This window comes from Cetorhinus maximus, chromosome 5 (assembly GCF_964194155.1).
Source record: "Cetorhinus maximus chromosome 5, sCetMax3.hap1.1, whole genome shotgun sequence".
NCBI lineage: Eukaryota > Metazoa > Chordata > Chondrichthyes > Lamniformes > Cetorhinidae > Cetorhinus > Cetorhinus maximus.
The window spans coordinates 53,002,846-53,022,705 of record NC_135883.1 but is presented as its reverse complement, the minus strand read 5'-3'; the positions used below and the strand labels follow the sequence as shown (position 1 = coordinate 53,022,705).

The following is a 19,860-nucleotide window of genomic DNA, read 5'->3' as shown; positions in this document are numbered from 1 at the left end:
TGACGACATACCGGACAGGTTTCTTACTTGGAACAGATATCTTTATTTCAGAGCTCTTTTAGAAGCTACATGCTTGAACCAGGTCCATGACTGGAAAGCTCCGCTCCCCCAGATCACCTGCGCTTAGGGCTCATTCATCAGAACAATCATGTGACCCCCATTAGGCAGTAGGGAAGGTTATACCTTTAATCACTACATCCATCTTTACTCCTTCCTTCCCCCACCCCCAAGGACACCCTCTCCTCTCCACACTCCTTCCTCCCCCCGTGCTCCCTCCCCTCTCCGCACTCCCTCTTCCCTTGGACTCCCTCCCTTTTCCACACACCTTCCTACCCCACAGACTCCCACCTCTCCGCAGAAAATTCTTCCCCTAGTCACAGACAGACACTAACATGTGACGAATTTAAAATAAAAGCAGGAAATTCCGGAAAAACGAAGCAGGTCTGGCAGCATCAGTGGAGAGAAAAACAGAGTAATCATTTTGAGTCCTTATGATTCTTCTTCAGAGCGTGGTGAATTTGATTCGATACTTGGTGGAATACGAATTTGGTAAGCCAATAGTTGCTGGTGCTAATTTGAAATAATAGCAAGACCTTTGTCCCTAAAATTACTTCATATTTTAGACCTGCTCAAATCCACTCTGATTAAATCTAAGGTCTTGAACTTGGAGGCATAGGGGCAATTTCAATTTCCTACCCACCTGTCAGAAGCCAAGTGATTGGGCAATTGAAATTGTCCAGGTTACATAAACCTCAGAAAGTCAACTGGGACTCACCGCCCCAAATTTGAACCTGCTTTCCTGAGCGGGTGGCAAAGGACACCCGCTAGAGTCAATTATATGATTGGGCTGGACTACAATTTTAACTAATTTGAACAGGGAAGCCTCTGTCGCTTTCCCGCTAGGTGAGGTCAGTGGGAAAACCAGAAGAGGCCCAAATAGGAAAGTTCTTTTTACTTTCCTTATGGGGTCAGAAGGAGCATGTGAGCTCCTCCAGGTCTCACAAGGAAAGTTTAGGCTTCCTCTACCTTGGACTTACCCCACCTTCTTGAACACAACGGACCTGTGAGGCAACCCCCTGAAACCAGTCCTGCCACCTATCTGGTGTAGCGAGTAGCATTTGACACGCACAATTTTAAGCTGTTTCCCACCAACCCAGCCAGAAATGGAATTTAAATGAAGTCCAGGAGTTAAAATTGGGACAGGCTTCACGAGAACAGTGGGAGAGTTTTCATCTCATCTCCTTAACCACCTATCTCGCAAGAACTTGGTACAGATCTCTTAATTTAATTTTAAAAAGAGTGCAGTTTAATACTCTGATGATTCAGAAGGTTTGGTTGAAAAGATGCTTTAATATTCAAATAATATTACAGTTGAGGAAATGCTCTGTTGTGCTATTAATTTTATTCTGCTTTGTAAAGTTACAAACACAGAGGATCTTGATTCTTACACTGCAAATGACGGTTATATTATTAGGTTTTAAACTTGATTATTATCATGGATGAAGTACAAATATGTTACATCGCATTGCCAAATTGAGTGTAAGAGTATGGGCAGAATTTTCCAGTCTCCCCCCCACCCCCCCCACTCCTCCCAACAATGGGTTTAACGGCAGGTGAGGGGGACAATGCCGCAGAATTGAAAAGTCGGTTTCCTGCTGCCATGTAATGATAGGGGGAATGTGCACTCCCACCCATCTGGTGGGAGTAACATTCTGAGAAAAATAATGCAGAGGTCATGGAGTGGGCAAGCTGATATGGAGCAGAAAGGTGGGAAGGGCTGTGTTGGAGTGCGGGGGGTGGGGGTGGGAGAGTGTGCCAGAGTGAACAGGCATAGGGGTGGTGTGCAGGTGTGAACGGGCATGGAGGAAATGTGCAGGTATGAATGGAAATGGGGGGTGTGCAATTGTGAACAGGCATGTGGGTGTGTGCAGGTGTGAATGGGCATGGGGTTGGAAGAGGGGAAAGGGATTCAGAGGGAGGGGTCTGTAGTGTCAATTGAAGAGTCCTTGGGGGAATACTCAGGGAGTCGGTGATAGAAAGGGATGGTGAGGGTTAAAGGGGGCAGTGGGAGCTGGTAGGGTGGGAGGGTGAGGGGTCAGTGATTACAGGTAACGTATGTTGCAAAAAGTGACAGCTTTGCCACTCTGAGAATGTATATGGATAAGCTGCTGACATTTGACAGGTGCTGTTGTTGGCGGGGATATGGAAGGAAAAGCAGATTCTGGGGGTTGACAGAATGAGGGGGGCACAGATCTACAGTCATGGGCGTGGGCTCCTAGGAAATGTAGGGGACGTGGACTTTCACTTGCGGAGGGTGATGAGGGAGGGTTGAAGGGTAATCATCGGAAAGTTAAAAGTTGCACCTGGAGGTTATGGGGGTGGGTGTGGGTCACAGGGGGAGGGGTAAAGGTATTTGACTCAATGTGGAAGGTCACAACAACCATGGCTGCTCCAAACTATGCAGAGCCTCATGATGGAGATCTCAAGATGCTGCATGGGAGTTGAGTCATCGAGGGTGGGCAGAGATGCAGGACATCTCATCTGGACAGCTGAAGGGGACCTCAGCATGTAGTACTCACAATGCTAGGGCATTGGGACAGATAAGAGTATGAAGGGCAAATGCTTAGCTTGCGTGGGAGACTTCTGGCACATAGCTTACAAAGGCCCTGGCAAATACTTTTGCATCCCTGCAAATGCATGATTCCGGGGAACATAGACCCAGCCTCGGGTGTCCCGCTTGAAGATGGTGGTGGGGCTCAGCATGCCCAAGCTCAAGGACTGATTGCAAATAAATCACATCAGACCTCTTTAAAGTGCAATTATATTTACCAAAGTGTCATAAGATTAACAATCGTAGTGTAACCACGTGAAATCAAACCTTCCTAATCTTGCATTCTCTACCACCTCTTCTAGGTGCTCCCCTGACATTCGCAGCAGGGGTGGAGTCAGCCTGCTGACCAGTTGGCCTTGTTGTCTTGGACGATCTTGGCGGTTGCCTTCTGGAGACCTGAGTCCTGGACGGCCCCAGCTTACTTTTGCTTTGGGGCAGCTGCTCCCTCTGTGGTCACAGAGGACAAGGCTGAAGGGGTCACAGGCAAGAAAGATTCGGAAGGTCGAACCACCCTCAGAATCCTGAGTGGAGGTCCTGGGGTGTCTAACAGCCGCCCCTCCTTCCTTTGCATGCCTGAGGGCCCCTGCCTGTCTCCTTGAGGGGAAGGGGCAGCTGGAAGGATGTCAAGGTGCCCCAACTCCCTCTCACATAGCCACTGCAGAAGCCCACCCATGGCTACAGTGATGGAGTGCAGGTCTGCACGCATCTCCGGCAGAAACTGGACATTCTGCTGGACCAGGTTTGCCATGGTGTCCACCACTCTTCCCATGGAAACCTCGATGTGCACACAGGTCGGAACCACTTCATCAGAGAGCAGGCGGACGGACTCCCCCGCCTCACGTGCCATTCTGTTGAGGGCCTCCACCACCTCTGCCTGATGTTCTCCCACCTCTTGCAGCTTCCCTAGCATCATGTGCAGGGGCGATCCCAGAGGCTCGTCATCTGCCTTGGACATCACAGATGCCTCTTTCCCAGCAGTTTTCCAAGTGCCAGCGAGCTTGGCTGACCCTTCCTTCTCCTGCTGCGGACACGTGGTCATGCGGTGACCACCAGAATGTGAAATATGGCCTGAACTACATCTAGTACCCACTCTCTGCGCTGGTGGAGAGTGCAGGTGACTGCTGTGACACCTCTACAGGTGCACTTTATTCCCTCTCCCCAATGTCCTCGGTCCTCTGTGGGTTAGAGGAGATGTTGAACAGGGCTTCCTCTTGTTCCCTTGCCCTCTTCCCGCTGGCACCTGTAAGTGAGAAAGGAAAGAACGAGTGACTGCATGAGCTGCCTCTGACATGGAGGAATGCATAACCCTTAGGTTTCCATGTGACGTGCATGGATCCTTACTGGATGGAGGCCACCCACCAACCTCTCCATCATCACAGGCTCGGTCCAGTTCCTCATCAGCCAGATGGGGTGCCTGCTCCTCAAAGTTGATTAAGACTTTGAGCTCAGGCCAGTCCTCTCACATCTTCTCTCTCTCCCTCTCTCCTGTTGTGCCTCAAATTATCCTGCAGAAAGAGAGAAGATGGGGTTGAGAGCAATTGGTTTTCATGTATCTTTCTCATGCTTCCAGTCTTACAAATAACCCACTGGATTGTGAGCCATCTGGTTGATACACTGCAGGTTGCCCACAAGGGTTCTGGGGCAGCATCTTCCAGACTGGTGATTAGGCTCACAGAGACATGTCATTAGCAGTGCTGGCTGGAGCCCTCAACACCTAACCCCCCTTCCCCCTCCCACCTCCCAACTCCCAGGCAGCACCTGAGCTCTGTGTGTGGAAGGTTTAGGGACCCACAGTGGCCTCCCCACCTACACACAAGATGGGCTGCAGTGGGGCTATGAGACATCACCTTATAATGTTGAGTAGCTCTTTTATGCATGAGCCGCACAGATGGTGCCCTTGCCGCTAAGGCCTCTGCCCCCTCTACCATTCAGTGAGGCCCATGCCCCCTCTATCATTCTGTGAACTGAGTATGAGGATTCACTTACCCTTGTGGAGTGGATGAGGTCATGCATCCATTTCCGGCACTGCAGGGCAGTCCTCTGGTGGAAGCCCTGACCTCCCTAAAAACTTCCTCCCATTCTGGGTTGGTGTGACGGTTTGACCCCCTCCTTCCATCCTCTGGATAGAGGACGGCCCTCCTGGCCTCCACTGCATTGAGAAGGGCCTCCAAGGGTGTGTCACTGAATCTGGGGGCCAGAGGTCCATGTGATCGGTGGGCCATCTCCTTCTTCAACGGTGGGTGAGTGTGATGTCCGGGTACCATTTAAATATGGCATCCAGATAGGACGGTGACGTGCGTGCCCTCCAGCCTGCCCCGCTGTGAGAAATGTCGGGAAACCCCCGACTGGTTAATTAATGAGGCCGGCATTGCACGATATGGCGCGAGTTCCCACCAACCTCTGTGGTGGAAAACAATCTGGGTTCCTGCCCCCGACACAGGCCTTCGTCCCAGAATGGAAGATTCTGCCCCATATAGGGTAATTCCACCATTATTGTACATTGTAAAAATAGGATCACTGTTGTTCTGTCAGTTTAAAGTGTTCCCTTGGTTAACATATAATTGAATCAAAAGACTGAAGTTTTATGCATCTCTTTGTTCCAATCATAATGTCAGGAAAATGTCTGAAAGGGTAACACTTGCCATTTTCTCGAAGGAACACTGTCACATGACAACTTAAAACAGCATAAAACACATAACTTGGTCACACAGTTGGCAGTTCTCCTCAAAACTACAAATCCTTCATACTATCTTTTGGACAAACTTGACAGGAAGCTATGTCTAGTAGTCCTTTCCAGATCAGTATACTAATATTGCCTATTTTATTGTCACATTCGCTGTCAAGTAACCTTGCTGCTGTCAGTAAAGATTCCCTTTTCATTTCCTCTCGTGTATCTCCCAATTGCCTTCCCAACCAAATTCACTGCAGGCACAATAAAAGAGACAGTTTAAAAATGTTCCTTCAGAGTCCGTAGTTTGTATATTCATCTGCATTTAAAGGGCTGGAGGATAAATAGCATTGGATGTCTAAAATTATGGAGACTAATTCCCACACGCGGTTTAGAGAGAAATTGTAGGTTAACTGTAAATTTTAACTTTCAACAGAAATTTGACATTTGTGGAAAGGACACATGGGGCTGGATTTTCGCGGAGACTCCGCCAACCTTTTAATGTGGTGGCCGGGAATTATTCCAGGATTCCTGGCCTCATTCCTGGAGCTCCCAATTTTCGTCGGCACATGATAAGGGTGCGGCTGCTGCAGGTCACAAACCAGCACCCTGCATTCCTGACCTGTCCGGCTTCATTGTGGGGTTAGGCATCTCCCTAGCCCTCTGCAATTTTTTTGGAGTTGGGCCGGCTTTTCAATGAATCGTAGTTCACTGCCCTTCAGAAAAACCATAGTATGCTTGAGGGAACCTTTTGAAAGGTAAGTTCTAAACCTTTTACCCATGCCCCCCATGCCATTGCAATGCCCCCCCACCCACCGCCATGGCCCCTTTGTGCCCCTGGGAGGCATGAGCTGGTATGCGTTGGCATGGAGAGGGTATGGGGAGTTGTGAGTGGGGGTGAGGAGGTGTGAGGCATGAGGGATAAAGGAAGTGAGGGATGGAGGACTGTCCACATTGTGGCTGCCTCGGAACTGTGTCCTGGAGCAGTGGGCCCAAAACCAGTCATCACCCACAACATCCCGCCCCCCCCCCCCCCCCCAGCCTGCCCAGCCTCTGAAATAAATATCCTGCCTCTGTAGGCACTTTCTCCCAAGGCAGGCACATCGAGCTAGGAAATTTCCCAACTCCCACTACCCACCTCTAGGATGAAAATCCAGCCCGTGTTCGCCCCCTTATAAGCCATAATGTTGTTTAAGGTGCATTCAAAAATATGGCATATGAGAGCCATTACCTGTCAGAGCTGCAGTATTTGGGTATCTGAAGTGATGGATGTAATGACTTTTATTTGTGTCTGCTCCTGGTCCTCTGATGCAAGGATAAATTCTAGCTGTCAAAACCTGTAGAGTACTGCAATATTTAATTATCTAGTGATAGAAATAATTGCCCCAGGCTATCCTTTGTTTATCAGGGGAACCTTCCAACCAAACTCAGCTTTCTATCCTGCATCCTTAATGACCTCCACAACTAGGAATCTGTCATGATTCTAATTCATAGAATCATAGAATGAGTGAAGGGGCAATTGAGAATTCTCTTTGAAGTGAGAGATTTTCAGTCATGTCTTCTCTAAGAGATAGTTTTATACCAAGATTTTACATTGTGCCTCGTTGAGAACCTCAGCAATAATACTGGTGTTAGTGCAGTAGAATTTTTTATCTTTGGTGTTAATTACCGCACAGTCTGTTCAATCTTCAGATGTTTGTGAAAACCAGTCTGTTTCTTAGTCTAAAACTTCTTAGTGAATTCATTAAAACTTTAAATTGAAATCCTAAAATTAGTGATTTATGATCTGGGACATTCCAACTTCAATCCTGAAAGTAACCAATACATCTCAAGGCAGACCTGAATAATTCATTCCTCAGGTGAAAGGGATTCAAAAAGTGTTTTTGCTTTAGGTGAAATTTTTTTTTCAGCCAGTCAATGGTAAAGTTTGGGTTGTCAGCAACTCCCATGACCTTGTCTATCTTCCTTGCACAGTGCTAATACATGTGGTTCTCTTCATTCAGCTTAGCCTACTTAACATAAAGAGATGGCAGTACAGTGACAGCAGATTCTCTGAAGACAATATGCTTCTTTGTCCATCTTATACAGTTTATTCCCTTTTTAAAGTTCAAGATAAATCTGCCTAGCTGACCTGAGTCTCAGTGCTTCATGGATTGTTTCATCTTTGCTCCACAGTTATGACTGGAGTACCCTTTCAAAGGGAAAAATCAGAAGTTGAAAAAGTGAGCACAAGGGCTACATTCACTTGCCACACCAATATGGCATGGCAATTCTCTGACATGACTATGCATCCAGCTTTCTATTTGACTCCTCTTTACTGTAGGAGTCTACAAAATTATTTTCAGTCCTGCAGAACAGACAGCTCCAAACAGTCCTCACTGCTTTCAAGGTCCCGTTACCCTTATGCTGTGTGAATATCCTACTAGCTGTGAATGTGATTGCACCTCAATAATTTCTTCAGACTCTCCCCATTCTTAATGAAGGTTAGATCCAAAGAGTGTTGGGGTGCTGTCCTCTAGAACTTGCGAGACATGGAAATTGTAGAAGGAAAAATCTTGTTGCAATTATTCATATTTTGAAATGGTCATCAAGACACTTCCTTTCTGCCTGCCCAACATTCCAAGAAGACTGTACTTCAGGTGCTATTTATTCACTGTTGGACATTACTTATTTCAGCAAGCAAAAAGGACTTCAACCTTGTTTGCCCATAATGTGCTTAATGTCAAGATTCAGAAGCAATGTTAATGTTATTGATTGAATTTCTGACTTGCTCACACTGTGTGGTCAGTGCACTTGTTGCAAAAGCTTTTTTGGGTTGTAAACCTCCCTACTTAGCTTATACTACTCAACCTGACACTTCTACAAGGGAATTTTCAACCTTGGATTTTGTGTCCTCTATCATCCTTAAAATCCTGATGCTTGTCATTTACTTTTTTCTTGAACTTGCCATCAAGATGTCTTCACAACGCTGTGGCTTGTCTTACCTGTTCTTCCAGGTACAGTTGATCAAGATGTCCTGATTGAGTTCTATAGGCCACTTGCAGGGCATTTGTCATTGGAATGTATTCTCTTTGCCAGACATCTTAGCTGAAACATTATCAGTAGCCAATCATGTATCAAATCCTAGGAAATTGTCTGTTAACTAGCCGTTTTTCAGGAGCTTATTGCAATCCTCATTGTTAGCCAATTGTTACAATAGCAAAAGCTGTTGCTATTTAAGGAAAATCACAATCTCCTAGCCTAACCAAAATTATTTTTCCTCAATTCTCAATTCCTTTGTCAGCAGATGTCTCTGTCCCTTCAAAGATCCACTGCCAGTTTATAGGCTCTTAATTATCTCGGTGGCCTTCAAGACTTTCACTCTATCCGAAACAGATCTATCTCATAGGATGGCCTGGATTTTGTTGAACTAGCTGTCGGATGAGATATTGCAAGTTTATAACCTACTTATATAATAACCATTCACCAGTATTGGATAAGAAACTTTACTTTACATTTCTAAACACTCTTTCACTTAAGTGCAATTGTGAATCACTATTCCCAACCATCTTCCCACTTCACTTGTAGGATTTTACCATTTGATCCTTGGCTTAGTGACATCCTCTTCTCTCTTATGTCTCCTACCAGGAAAGAGGTTCAATTGAACTGGGAAATATCTTTATCCTAACCAAGATTCTAAAGACTAGGACAAGTAGATCTCCTGCTGTCTGGCGAAACCTACTGATGAGCAAGACCCTTTCCTGCTGATTCCTAGTGGTAGACTCCTGGCTAACTTGGATTTAATTGTCTCTTCAGTCATTGCCTTCCATTTAGAATAGGTTAACATTCTTGATTGAATGTTTTTCCCCAATCAAGAAATGATAGGCACGTTACATGTTAGTCAAGCAGATTTTCAATTAAAGGCCTTGATGCTCCTACTTCTATTTCCTTTTCATCCTATCATCACTCGGAATGACAAATGGTGCAGATTGGCCTTTCATATTAATATTCACATCTTTGGTGTGAGCACTGATGTGAATGTGCCTCACAAAGAATCATACACAGATGTGTTGCTACAAAAGTGGTTCACACGTTTAAATTGAAAAAAAAATCATAAAACTTGATTGTTCTATTATGAGATGGAAAATGTGGTCAAAAAGTTTAGCATTTGAAATGTTCTGTTGAATTAAATCATATATTTTCATGAATTTGTCCCAAGTGTTGAATTTAGTAAACCTTGTAGCGTAAGTGGCTTAAAGAATAGTGTATAATGCAAGCCCAGCATTGCATCAATTTTAAAATGGGCCCCATTTTGTTTCAAAAGGACCAACATTTCAGCCCTTCACAATTTTTTACAGCATTATAGTGACTTTATTTCAGTGCTTGCTACAGTGTACTCCATGTGTTTCATTGAGAAATGTGGATATTTGCGTATTTGGAAATATGTTTCACAGGGGTAGCATTTTTAACTGCCTTTCTACAATTCTACATTATGTATACTGACATGTGGAGTTCCAACCATTTTAAAATTCTGAGTACACTTGCAGTCCCTAAATGACTGAGGGTCTACTGTTCCGAGCAACCAGTTATGTCTATCCCATAACAAATTGGCAGAGTTGGCCAGCCAAATAGGTAAACTACTGGAGCAATATCTTTGCTCTGTTTTAAAGCCATTAGAATGAATACTTGATTTTTTTTTCATATTAATCACACAATGATTTTGTGCAATCCCATTTATTCAAAGCACCCTTGTTTGCAGAAAACCCAATAGCAAGTCAAATGAATGTATTGATTTATTGTGCCACAAATTGATAGGGACAGATTAGTGCTTGCTAGATCACTCTCTTCCCCCATCCACAAAGTGAGTTGCTGATCACTGCCATGATCAATGCTGCAGTGGCTGGTGGACAACAAAGCAAAAATCAGAAGTTAACTCATGATAATATGGTGCAGCAGTGGCTGACTATAGAACATCACCAAAGAATGACCTCCACGGGGATAGGACAATCACTTTAATAACAAGAAGATATCAAGAACAAGCAGAATAATTTGTGCTGCTGAACCATTCACACTTTTCATTATCAATTTTTTATTTAATAATGCAGTGGTGAGATACTTAAGCCAATGTAAATTACAGTGTCATGGATGCAGTTTCCCTTATTAATGACATTCTCTGCTTTACAATTTAGATCAGCTATAACCTGGTTAAGGATTTAAAATAGTTACATGATGCAGGTAGTTACTGTATTGTTTCAATTAGAAATGTGTGCTGTTCATACATCTGTTGGGCCATTCTCTTAAATTATGTTAAATCCAGGTGAACAGGTTTATTTTAAAAGCTGGTAGGTGGCCAAGATACTGGGAGGAAATGTTCCTCTGTAGTGTTCATTCTTTAGGAGCTACGAGGATTTTTAAACTACAAAAATAGTGTCCATGATTGGTAAGACAACTCTGATAAGAAGTGTACTCGTGGCCATTTTGTGAAGGGGTTTGCCCATGCGTACCTAACAACCACAGACAGCATGCAGAACAGAACAGGCAGATCATGACATCAATCAGTGTGTAATGCTTCTTCTTATCATGTCCACGGACAGTCTATACATGGCCCAGCCAGAACTGGACACATTTTTGCACCTTGTTGTTGAATTTGGCAAGATCTGCAACAGCATTGCAGAGATGTTGCATAGTCTGTGGCTCAGTTCCACATTCACAAGTTGTCGGGCTGGTTGTATATCCCCATTTGCTTAGTGACACCTTTGAACGACCTACACCAGTCCTAAGTCTGTTAAAGCACTTCCAGGGTGCCCAGTTGCAATTAGCTCCTGGAGGAAGGCTTTCATCCGGTAGAATTTCCATCGCTGGGGGTTGTTCGAGACTGGCGAGCCAGTCTTTCCACAAAGCGATGCGGGCTTCATTGGGGGTTGATTGTAATGGAACAACACTGTTCATGAAGCTCTTCCTTGACTTTAGGCGGCTGGGTGTAGGTGTATGACCATGTAGAGGGTGCCTCTCATCTGATGTTTGACGGAGTCGCTCTTTCTTGCTGGCTACCGTTCTTCTTATATCAGGGGGAACGATACCTGCCAGGATATATAGGCTGTTGTTGTTTGTTGGTTTTAAACAACCTGTGATAAGTGTAATGCTGCTTTGATATCAGTGCTACCATTTTGGAGCTCCAGGTTTCAGCCAATGCCCTCTCTTAACTCCAGACTGCTGAATGTGAAAGTAAATGACATAAAGTACCCCTTCCCCACCAACACTCCACCAGTGTTAATCGAAGGGATCACCAAATTACAGGTTAGTTGCTGGATTCTTTCTTCCCATTGGCAAAACTCTGTGCACTTTGAGTGCTTTTCCATACTTGTCTAAATATACACTCATTTACAGGGAGCAGTCTTGCTGGTGCTGTAATACATTTTTGGTGACTTAATGGTTTATGGCCAAATAGGCCTTATTCTTGTAGATGTCTAGCAGAATGAGTGGAGTAGAACAGGACAAGTTGCTGGAAGAAGAAGGAGAAGGACGGGGTATGGGGTCTAGGCAGGTGGCCTACCTACAGAGGGTCTTGAGGGAACAACTCTCTTACCTAAACTTCAGCAAAGATCAATGCTTCAGGCATCTCATCTTGAGGCTGTGACTAAAATCTGCAACTGCTGCAGCCACAGCTGCAACTTTGGAGCAGGGCAAAGACCAAATTGCCTGTGACTGTCAAGGTGACTATGGCTCTGAACTTTAATGCATCTAGCTTTTTCCAGGTTACTGCTGAAGATGTAAGAAAATTGCTGACAATACAAGGATAGGTAGAAAAGCAAGAAGGATACAAAGAATGTCAGGGTGCAGATATCCCTAGTGCCACCACTTGTTCCAGAGCTATTTAATCTGCCTGGTTTCCCTCAATACACAGATGAAGAGGCCATTGTCACCACCTGGAGCAGGTGGAAGTTCCATTCCACCTGAGCTCCAACCAGATGTAGGCCAGAGAAGTGCAGATGTTTTTACTTCTCCACTCCCTTGAGTATATTTCAATCCAATTGGCACATCCCAGCTGTTGATCACCATCAGCAGCCAGAAGGTCTCGATCCCTGCGGCCAAACAGCAACCACAGGGTTGAAAGCCCTGCAGCTGCTCTGATGTCTCCACCCCCTCTACCACTGTTGGTCCTTATTGGTCTGGGAACAGAGGGGAGAAGTAGGCCTCTGATGGGGAACCATGTAAATGGTTCAAGGGAAGGACTTGCAGAAGCCTGAGACTGGACCAGAATAGTGTACTTTAACAGCTCCTCGTGTCTAGGTGATGGCATGAATGTGGAGGATATTGTTAATTCTTTATTATATTCATGGACTGGCTTCACTTCATAAATATTAAGCTGATTTCTTATTTGATATAAACCATATCCTTTACTTTGCCCTGTGTCATATGTCATGGACCAATGTTTTCCTTTGTGTTAATTAGTAAGCATGGCAAAACTGTTGAGCTTGTTCAGTGCTATATTCATATTGAACATATTAACACAGTTACATTCATTTCAGTGCTATCAAAATAAAAGAATTGAATTCATCTCACGCCACCATCATCAAAATACCAGACAAATGAACTTCATGCAAATATGTTAACGGATTCAAATATTAATACTGCACTGATCAATTTTAAGCCAAATTCTCCTGTACAGCAAATAAGATTTGCATCTCAATCCAAGGTTAAGTGTGCACCTACATAGCACAATGGTAGATCTAAAATTTTAAATATGCTGATTCTGATGTGTTGCTTCACAAGTCCTTCAAATAAGCCCTGGGCTGATTGCATACTTAACCACTGAAGGAAGAAATTTATAAATAGTGCCTGACCATGAGTTCAGAAAGGCTTTTGGCATACAATGAATTACTTTGAAGTATGATCACTGTAGTTACGTAGCCAAATGCAGAAGCATGTTAAAAAGGTGATGAAGATAAGCTAAACACTGTTTTAAAAAAAAAACTACAAGTTGAAAGATCAGGGACAATAAAGTACCACCAGTGATTCAGATGAGGCAAGTCTGAAAGCTAAATTCTAGTTAACATGAATCGGCTAGTTTGAATTCATTCTCTGATTACTCAAATTGGTCCATTTCAGACACTTTATTCAATTAGTCTATCATTAATTTCAAATAATGTTAACACTGTCATTGAGCAGAGGGACAGTATATTCTCATCTGAATAATTGACATGGCTTTGTATACTGCTACAATTCCCCTGTTACCACAGCAGTTTGTGAGTGAATGCCTGGAATCACAATAATAAAAGTAATTGCTTCAGAAATATTTTCAAACGTGATTCTTAACCCATAGTGGACAGTTCATTGTGAAATATCCAATAGCTGATGAAAGGGAGCTGAACAAATGGGTAATTTCTACCCTGTAATTTCAGAGATTATTTAATGGCGATAATATATCTATTTTGTTGTTTGTTGGCATAGCAATATACAAAGTTTTTCTCTATTTTTTGACGTATGCCTTGAAATAAATGTTTCTCTAATAACATACCTGTCTTTCCTTTTATTAGTCTAAGACATATGGGTGCACCTGGCAAGGCCAAGCACTTTCCTTCACAATAGACTTCGCTGCTGGATTTACCTGTGTCGATAGTAACACAAAGGTGAGGAAATAGCAAGTGCAATATGAAAGCATTTTTGAAGTTGAAGCAATAGAATTATAGGAGTAAATTGTTGTGAGGTAAAGCTTCTGTAGTTAACTCTGTTAGAGGGTATGTAGGTCACTAAATCAATCTCATCCTATTACAGAACAATCTACAGCCCAGTTCTCATTCAGCAAGGCCCCTTGACTCAGAGAATTTACCTTACCTTACCTAAACTCTGACTTGAACTCATTTCCCACTTCATAATTATGATTATGATTACAAATTGAAAGTATTTTATTGCATTGGTAGTTTAAAGAACTTAAATATTGATGTTTATCAGACGTGGCCAATGCCAAAAAAACGTAAAGCAGATATATTTGTGACATTACAGTGCACTATCCCCAGTGAGTCATGACAATGAATATAAGTATTGAATACAAAAGCAGGGGTGTTATACTGAAGCTTTGTAAAACTCTGGTTAGACCCAACTGGAGTATTGTGTTCTGGTTAGCACACTTTAGGAAAGGTGTGAAGGTGTTTAAGAAGGCGCAAATGAAATTTATCAGATTGGTTCAGGGATAAGAGAATAGAGATACAAGTTTAGCTTGGGGAAACTAGGGTTGTTCTCCTTGGAGCAAAAGAGGTTGAGGGGATGGTTCTCTCAGCGATGTGCCAAGATTATAACAGGTTAGATAAGGTAGACAAAGAACTCTGTTCCCATTAGCCGGTTGTATAAGGACTGGGAAGTACAGATTTAAGGCCTTGGGGAAGAGATACAGGGAGTTGAGGAAGAACTTTTTTATGCAGTGTTCTGGTCCTCAGAAGTTTGAAGTAATCACACTTTAAAGCAGCTTCATCAGGTATTTTCTACAGCTCTCCATGTGGCTGGTGGACTGATACATTGTTGCTTGGCACCGCCTACTTTGCAGCGATAAATGTGGCACCCTGGCCTATTTTTTTATGAATAATATAACAATACAACATCACTTTTTTTCAAAAAATATATATTGCCATCGATATAACTGTTTTAATCATTAGCTTTTATTTCTTACATTTTATCTAACTAAAGCTATTCATCAACTTTTATAAATAAACTAAACACCATAAGATTCTTTTATAGCTTGTTTTCTTTTCTCAAAACATTATTCATGGTATCACTTAGGTGGTAGGATGTTGTGCATCGATCCTGTAGATTCGGTATTCATCACTCTCAGTGATGAGTTGGCACACTGCACAGACTATGTTGTGCATGTTGCTCCTGATGTTCTAGGAATCTTGTTTGATATTGTTAATGTTGTGCCACTTGCTGGTGATGTTGTTGGATGTTGTCTCCTTGGTTAGTGATGTTGCTGATTATGTTAATGATCTTTTCTTGTAAGTCAAATATGGATTCTGTTCCTTCTCACTTGCCTTCAGTCTCAATGATGTATGATCTTGGAATCTCAGCTTCACCAACAACCTTTGCTGGGTTCTAGGTTTTCATCATTGAATCTTGTACATGTACAGTTTTCTCTTTCAACAGTTCAGGCAGGGATTTAGCATGCCTGTTGAGGTGTTGACCTCCTTCTACTTGTGCATTAGTGAGCTGTTTGCTTACATCCCTCTGGGCACTTGGAGCGAGTATCTTGGCACAGTTGTCTCATACTTGCTTCCATTCAACAGCTCTGCAAGAGATTTCATGCCAGCCTTAAGAGGTGTAGATTAGAGTTGATTAATGTAGATTAAGGCAATACTTGGGTCTTCCTTTCTCCCTCGGCATTTCTTGACTGTCTGGGTGTGTCTTTCTATAAACCTGCGTCCCCTTGGGTAATGTGATGTTGTTGAACCCATATTGTTCAGCGAATTTCTTAAATTTTCTGGAGGTGAATTGGGTTCCATTGTCACATATTATTCTTTCAGGAATCCTTTGGTCAGCGAACGGAATTCACACTGCTGAGGTGATTGTTGTAGGTCTTAAATCTTTCACCTTTCAGATAAAAGGGAACTTTGAGTCGTAGTCTGCTAATAGAAGATACCATTCTTGATTGAAACATAAACAAAACTGCTGGAAAAACTCAGCAGGTCTGACAGCATCTATGGAGAGAAAGACAGAGTTAATGTTTCGAGTCCATATGACTCTTCTTCAAAGCTAAAGGGAAGTAGAAATGTGGTGAAATGTATACTGTTTAAGGGGGGCGGAACAGGTGAAGCTGGATAGAAGGCCAAGGAAAGATTGTGAAAGATGTCATAAACAAAAAGACAAAGGGTTGTTAAGAGTGGTGTTACTGGCTAAAGGAGGTGCTAATGGTGACATTAAGAGTGGAAAGCAGAATGTGATAATGGCCAGACCAGGGGGAGCACTCTGGAAAGTGACAGATGGCCCTAGTGGGGGTGGGGTGGGGGGAGGGGACAGTGGGAAAAAATTGAAAAGGAAAATAAATTTTAAAAATAATAATAATGAAAATAAGTGGAAAAAAGTAAATAAAAATTAAAAAATAAAAATGAATATAGAAAAGGGGGGGATCAAAAAGGGGTGGGGATGGAGGAGAGAGTTCATGGTTTGAAGTTGTTGAACTCAATGTTAAGTCCAGAAGGCTGTAAAGTGCCTAACCCCACACAGTACAAATCTGGGACGATTCTGCCCTCTGTGCTCTGGTGTTAAGCTTCAGCTTCAGATTTATGATTATGGGCTTATTGCTGATCTTTTTCCTGATCTTGTATGAATTTCGTTTTTCTGGGAACTGTCACATCCAGTCATTTCATGCAGTTGTATGGTTCCTATGGTCGAGATTTTAGGGACCCACCACGGGGAATGTGGCAAGCCCACCAAAAGTCATTCGGCAGGACTGGAAGATCCCAGCGGCAAGTGGAGCCGGAAAATCCAGGCCTATATCTATTTTGTCCTCAAGCTCATCTTCATCTTTCACGGTATGGTTGTTTTGGTTTCTTTTCCATCTCATTCATCCTGTTGCTCTGTCTCTGATAACTCTGATAACTGATATCATCTTCTTTCCCTGTTCTGAGCGTCTTTTCCTTGTGATTTTGCTTTCCACAGGCTCTGTACTATGATTCATTTGCGGGGCATGTCCTTCTGCTTATGAACTCATGTAGGTGTCCACAGCTCCTGCACATCTTTCTATCTGGTGTGCATTCTTTTGCTGCTGTTTTACTGCATCAATATTTCTGCCTTTTCCCTGACTTAACTGAAGGCTAGCCATTTAGGTAATCAGCATCTTCATCTACTTATGGCTTCATATACTCTGACAGTTTCTGCAGCCTGCTTCTACAGCCTGCAATATTGTGAGTTTGTCCTTCAGGGTGTACAGTGCCCCAAATGAGCTGATCAACCAGCTTCTCATCTGTTTGAATTCACATTTTCTGGCTGCATTTTTCAATCTCATTAAGAAATTGTCAACAGGTTCACCTGGTTCATACCTCAGGCTTTGAAATTCGTATCAGTGGATCTGATGATTTGACTTTGGCTGTAGATGTGTGCTGAATTTTTCAAAGAATCTGTTCTTTTTACTGTTGTCCTCATTCATCTCTGAGCTATTAAACAAATTTAACCCTTTCTCTCATTCCCACAAAACTGACCCTTCTCTCTTCTCTAGAGCCTTTTAGAAATCTCTTGAATGTCAGTCTGCACTTTTGTTTGAAAGTCTCAAATGCCTCTACGACATCATCAGCTTCCCAATTCATCATGGGCTGGACTGTGTGTTCAATACTGCAGCAGATGCCACTTTGTTTTCACCTCATTCACTCAGTTTTTCTCTCTCTCTGGCTCTAAATGGGATTATTTTTCTCAATCTATTTAAATATTAAGTCAGATGCCTGCTGATATCCCGTTATGTCTTCTGTTTTCAGAATTTTGAAATAATCGCACTTCTTGACTCAAATGCTGGAGCTTCATCGAATATATTTCATACAGCTCTCTATGTGGCTGGTGGAATAGCACCTTACTGCAATGCAGCAGTCTGGATGTACATTCTCATAACAATTAGTTCCTAACTCTTTATGAATAATCTAACAATATAACACATGGCAATAATAACCTGGAACTTGCTGTCTACAAGGGAAGCAGAGACGGCCAATAATTTGAAGAGGAAATTGGATAGGCAGTTGAAGGAAGTAAGCTGTCAGGGCTATGGGATAGAGCAGGGGGATGGGGCTGACTGGATTTCTCTACAGAGAGCTGACATGGAGTTAATGGACTGAATGGCCTCCTTCTGTGCAAGAATGACACTATCATTTGATGTTTTTGATGTGTTGATCCTTACAAAAAGTTCAGGATCACATAGAATTCCCTTTAAAATCAATGCTGGATGTATAATATCACATTGTTCATTTCCCCGCCAGTAAATAAATAATCGCGCCCTTTGTTACTTTATAGAATGTCATCTGGAGATTCAAGTTCTCACAGCTCAAGGGATCCTCTGATGATGGAAAAACATGTGTGAAACTGCTTTTTCAGAACACAGATACCAGACAGATTGACATGAAGGTACCTTCATAATATGGTGTACAATCAGTTTAATTGGAACACATTCATTGCAGGCAAAATTCCAACCTGTAACATGTGTTAGTCAAAATGGATCAAATGAATCACCCTTCTTTTCACTTTGGATTTTATATTTTGCTTCAAATAACAATCGGAGAAGGTTTCTTTTTAAAATTTATCTGATGGGTTGACTCCTTTATTTTTGTCAGAATCGTAGCAAGACCGCCTCAATAATTAGGAGTCGGATTCTGCACAGCAATAACGTTTCAAAACAAATTTGCACATAACCTTATTTGGTTTTTTTTGTTAGTTTCAGGTTTTATTAAACTGGCTTATCTCTCAATAGTTTTAAAGCAGCTTTGTAAGCAATCTTTGTCCCTTTTTTTTCCAAAACCTGTGCTTTTTTATACTTTCTCTTCATGAAGATACACACCTGAGGGATCAAAAATTATTCCTTTTGCAATGATCTTAATACTGGGGAGATGATGGCATATTGGTAATGTCATTGGGCTGGAAATCCAGGGGCCTCAGGGACATAGGTTCAAACTCCACCACTGCAGCTGATGGAATTTGAATTCAATAAATAAATCTGGAACATAAAGCTAGTCTGAATAATGCTGACCATGACAACTATCATCGATTGTGTAAAAACTCATCTGGGTCACTAAGGAAGTCTGCCATTCTTATCCAGACTAGTAGTGATGTGGTATATCTCCTCTCTGAAATGCCACTCAGGCCACCCAGTTCAAGGGAAGCTCAGCAAGACTCCTTAGACAGCACTTAACAGACCTGTGACCTCTACCACCTAGGAGGACAGGGCAGCAGATGCATGGGAACATCTGCAAGTCATACACCATCCTGACTTGGAACTATGTCACCATTCCTTCACTGTCACTGGGTCAAAATCCTGGAATGGAACTCCCTAACAGCACTGCGGCTGTACCTGTGCCACATGGACTGCAGCATTCAAGAAGCCTGCTCACCACCACCTTCTCAAGGGCAATTGGGGATGGGCAATAAATGGTGACCTTGCCCACATCCCATGAACAAATAAAGAAAAAAAATGTACTTTGCTGCTAAACAGTCTTGAAAATTGTTTGCACACACACTAAAGGTTTACTGACTGAAGAAAATATTGGACCAGATCTTGCTCTGGAAATATTGATGTGCTAATGATGCATGGCAGTATTAATCATGCAGCAAATTTAGGGAATTAAGAGATATGGGGCTGTATTATCAATAGCCCCTGGAGGTGGTTCTGGAGGCAGTGGAGGGTGGGGAGCAAAACAGGGGAGGAAAGTCCCATCAGGCTGACTCCAAAACATATTCCTGCCTCCACCAGCTTGTGCATGAGTTGGGAGATGGCAGGAATGGCTACCTATCCGGCCATAGAGGGGGTAACCAATTAATCTCCTTAAAAGCACCCTCCTGACACCAAGTGGATTTTCCAGTAAATGCCTGTTGCATCAGTACTCCATGAAATGTTGGTAGCCTCCCAGCAGCAGACTGGGTA

At 42.9% G+C, this 19,860-nt stretch overlaps 1 protein-coding gene across 2 annotated transcripts in view; it reads left to right on the top strand.

Annotated features, from left to right (window-relative positions):
* Positions 1 to 19,860, top strand: part of sntg2 (syntrophin, gamma 2) — a 1,221,259-nt gene that overhangs the window by 1,108,987 nt on the left and 92,412 nt on the right. For both annotated transcript variants that reach the window (XM_078541872.1, XM_078541871.1), the window contains exons 16-17: positions 13,796 to 13,888; positions 18,240 to 18,350. In XM_078541872.1, the coding sequence (XP_078397998.1) occupies positions 13,796 to 13,888; positions 18,240 to 18,350 (204 nt within the window). The remainder of the gene's footprint in view (positions 1 to 13,795; positions 13,889 to 18,239; positions 18,351 to 19,860) is intronic.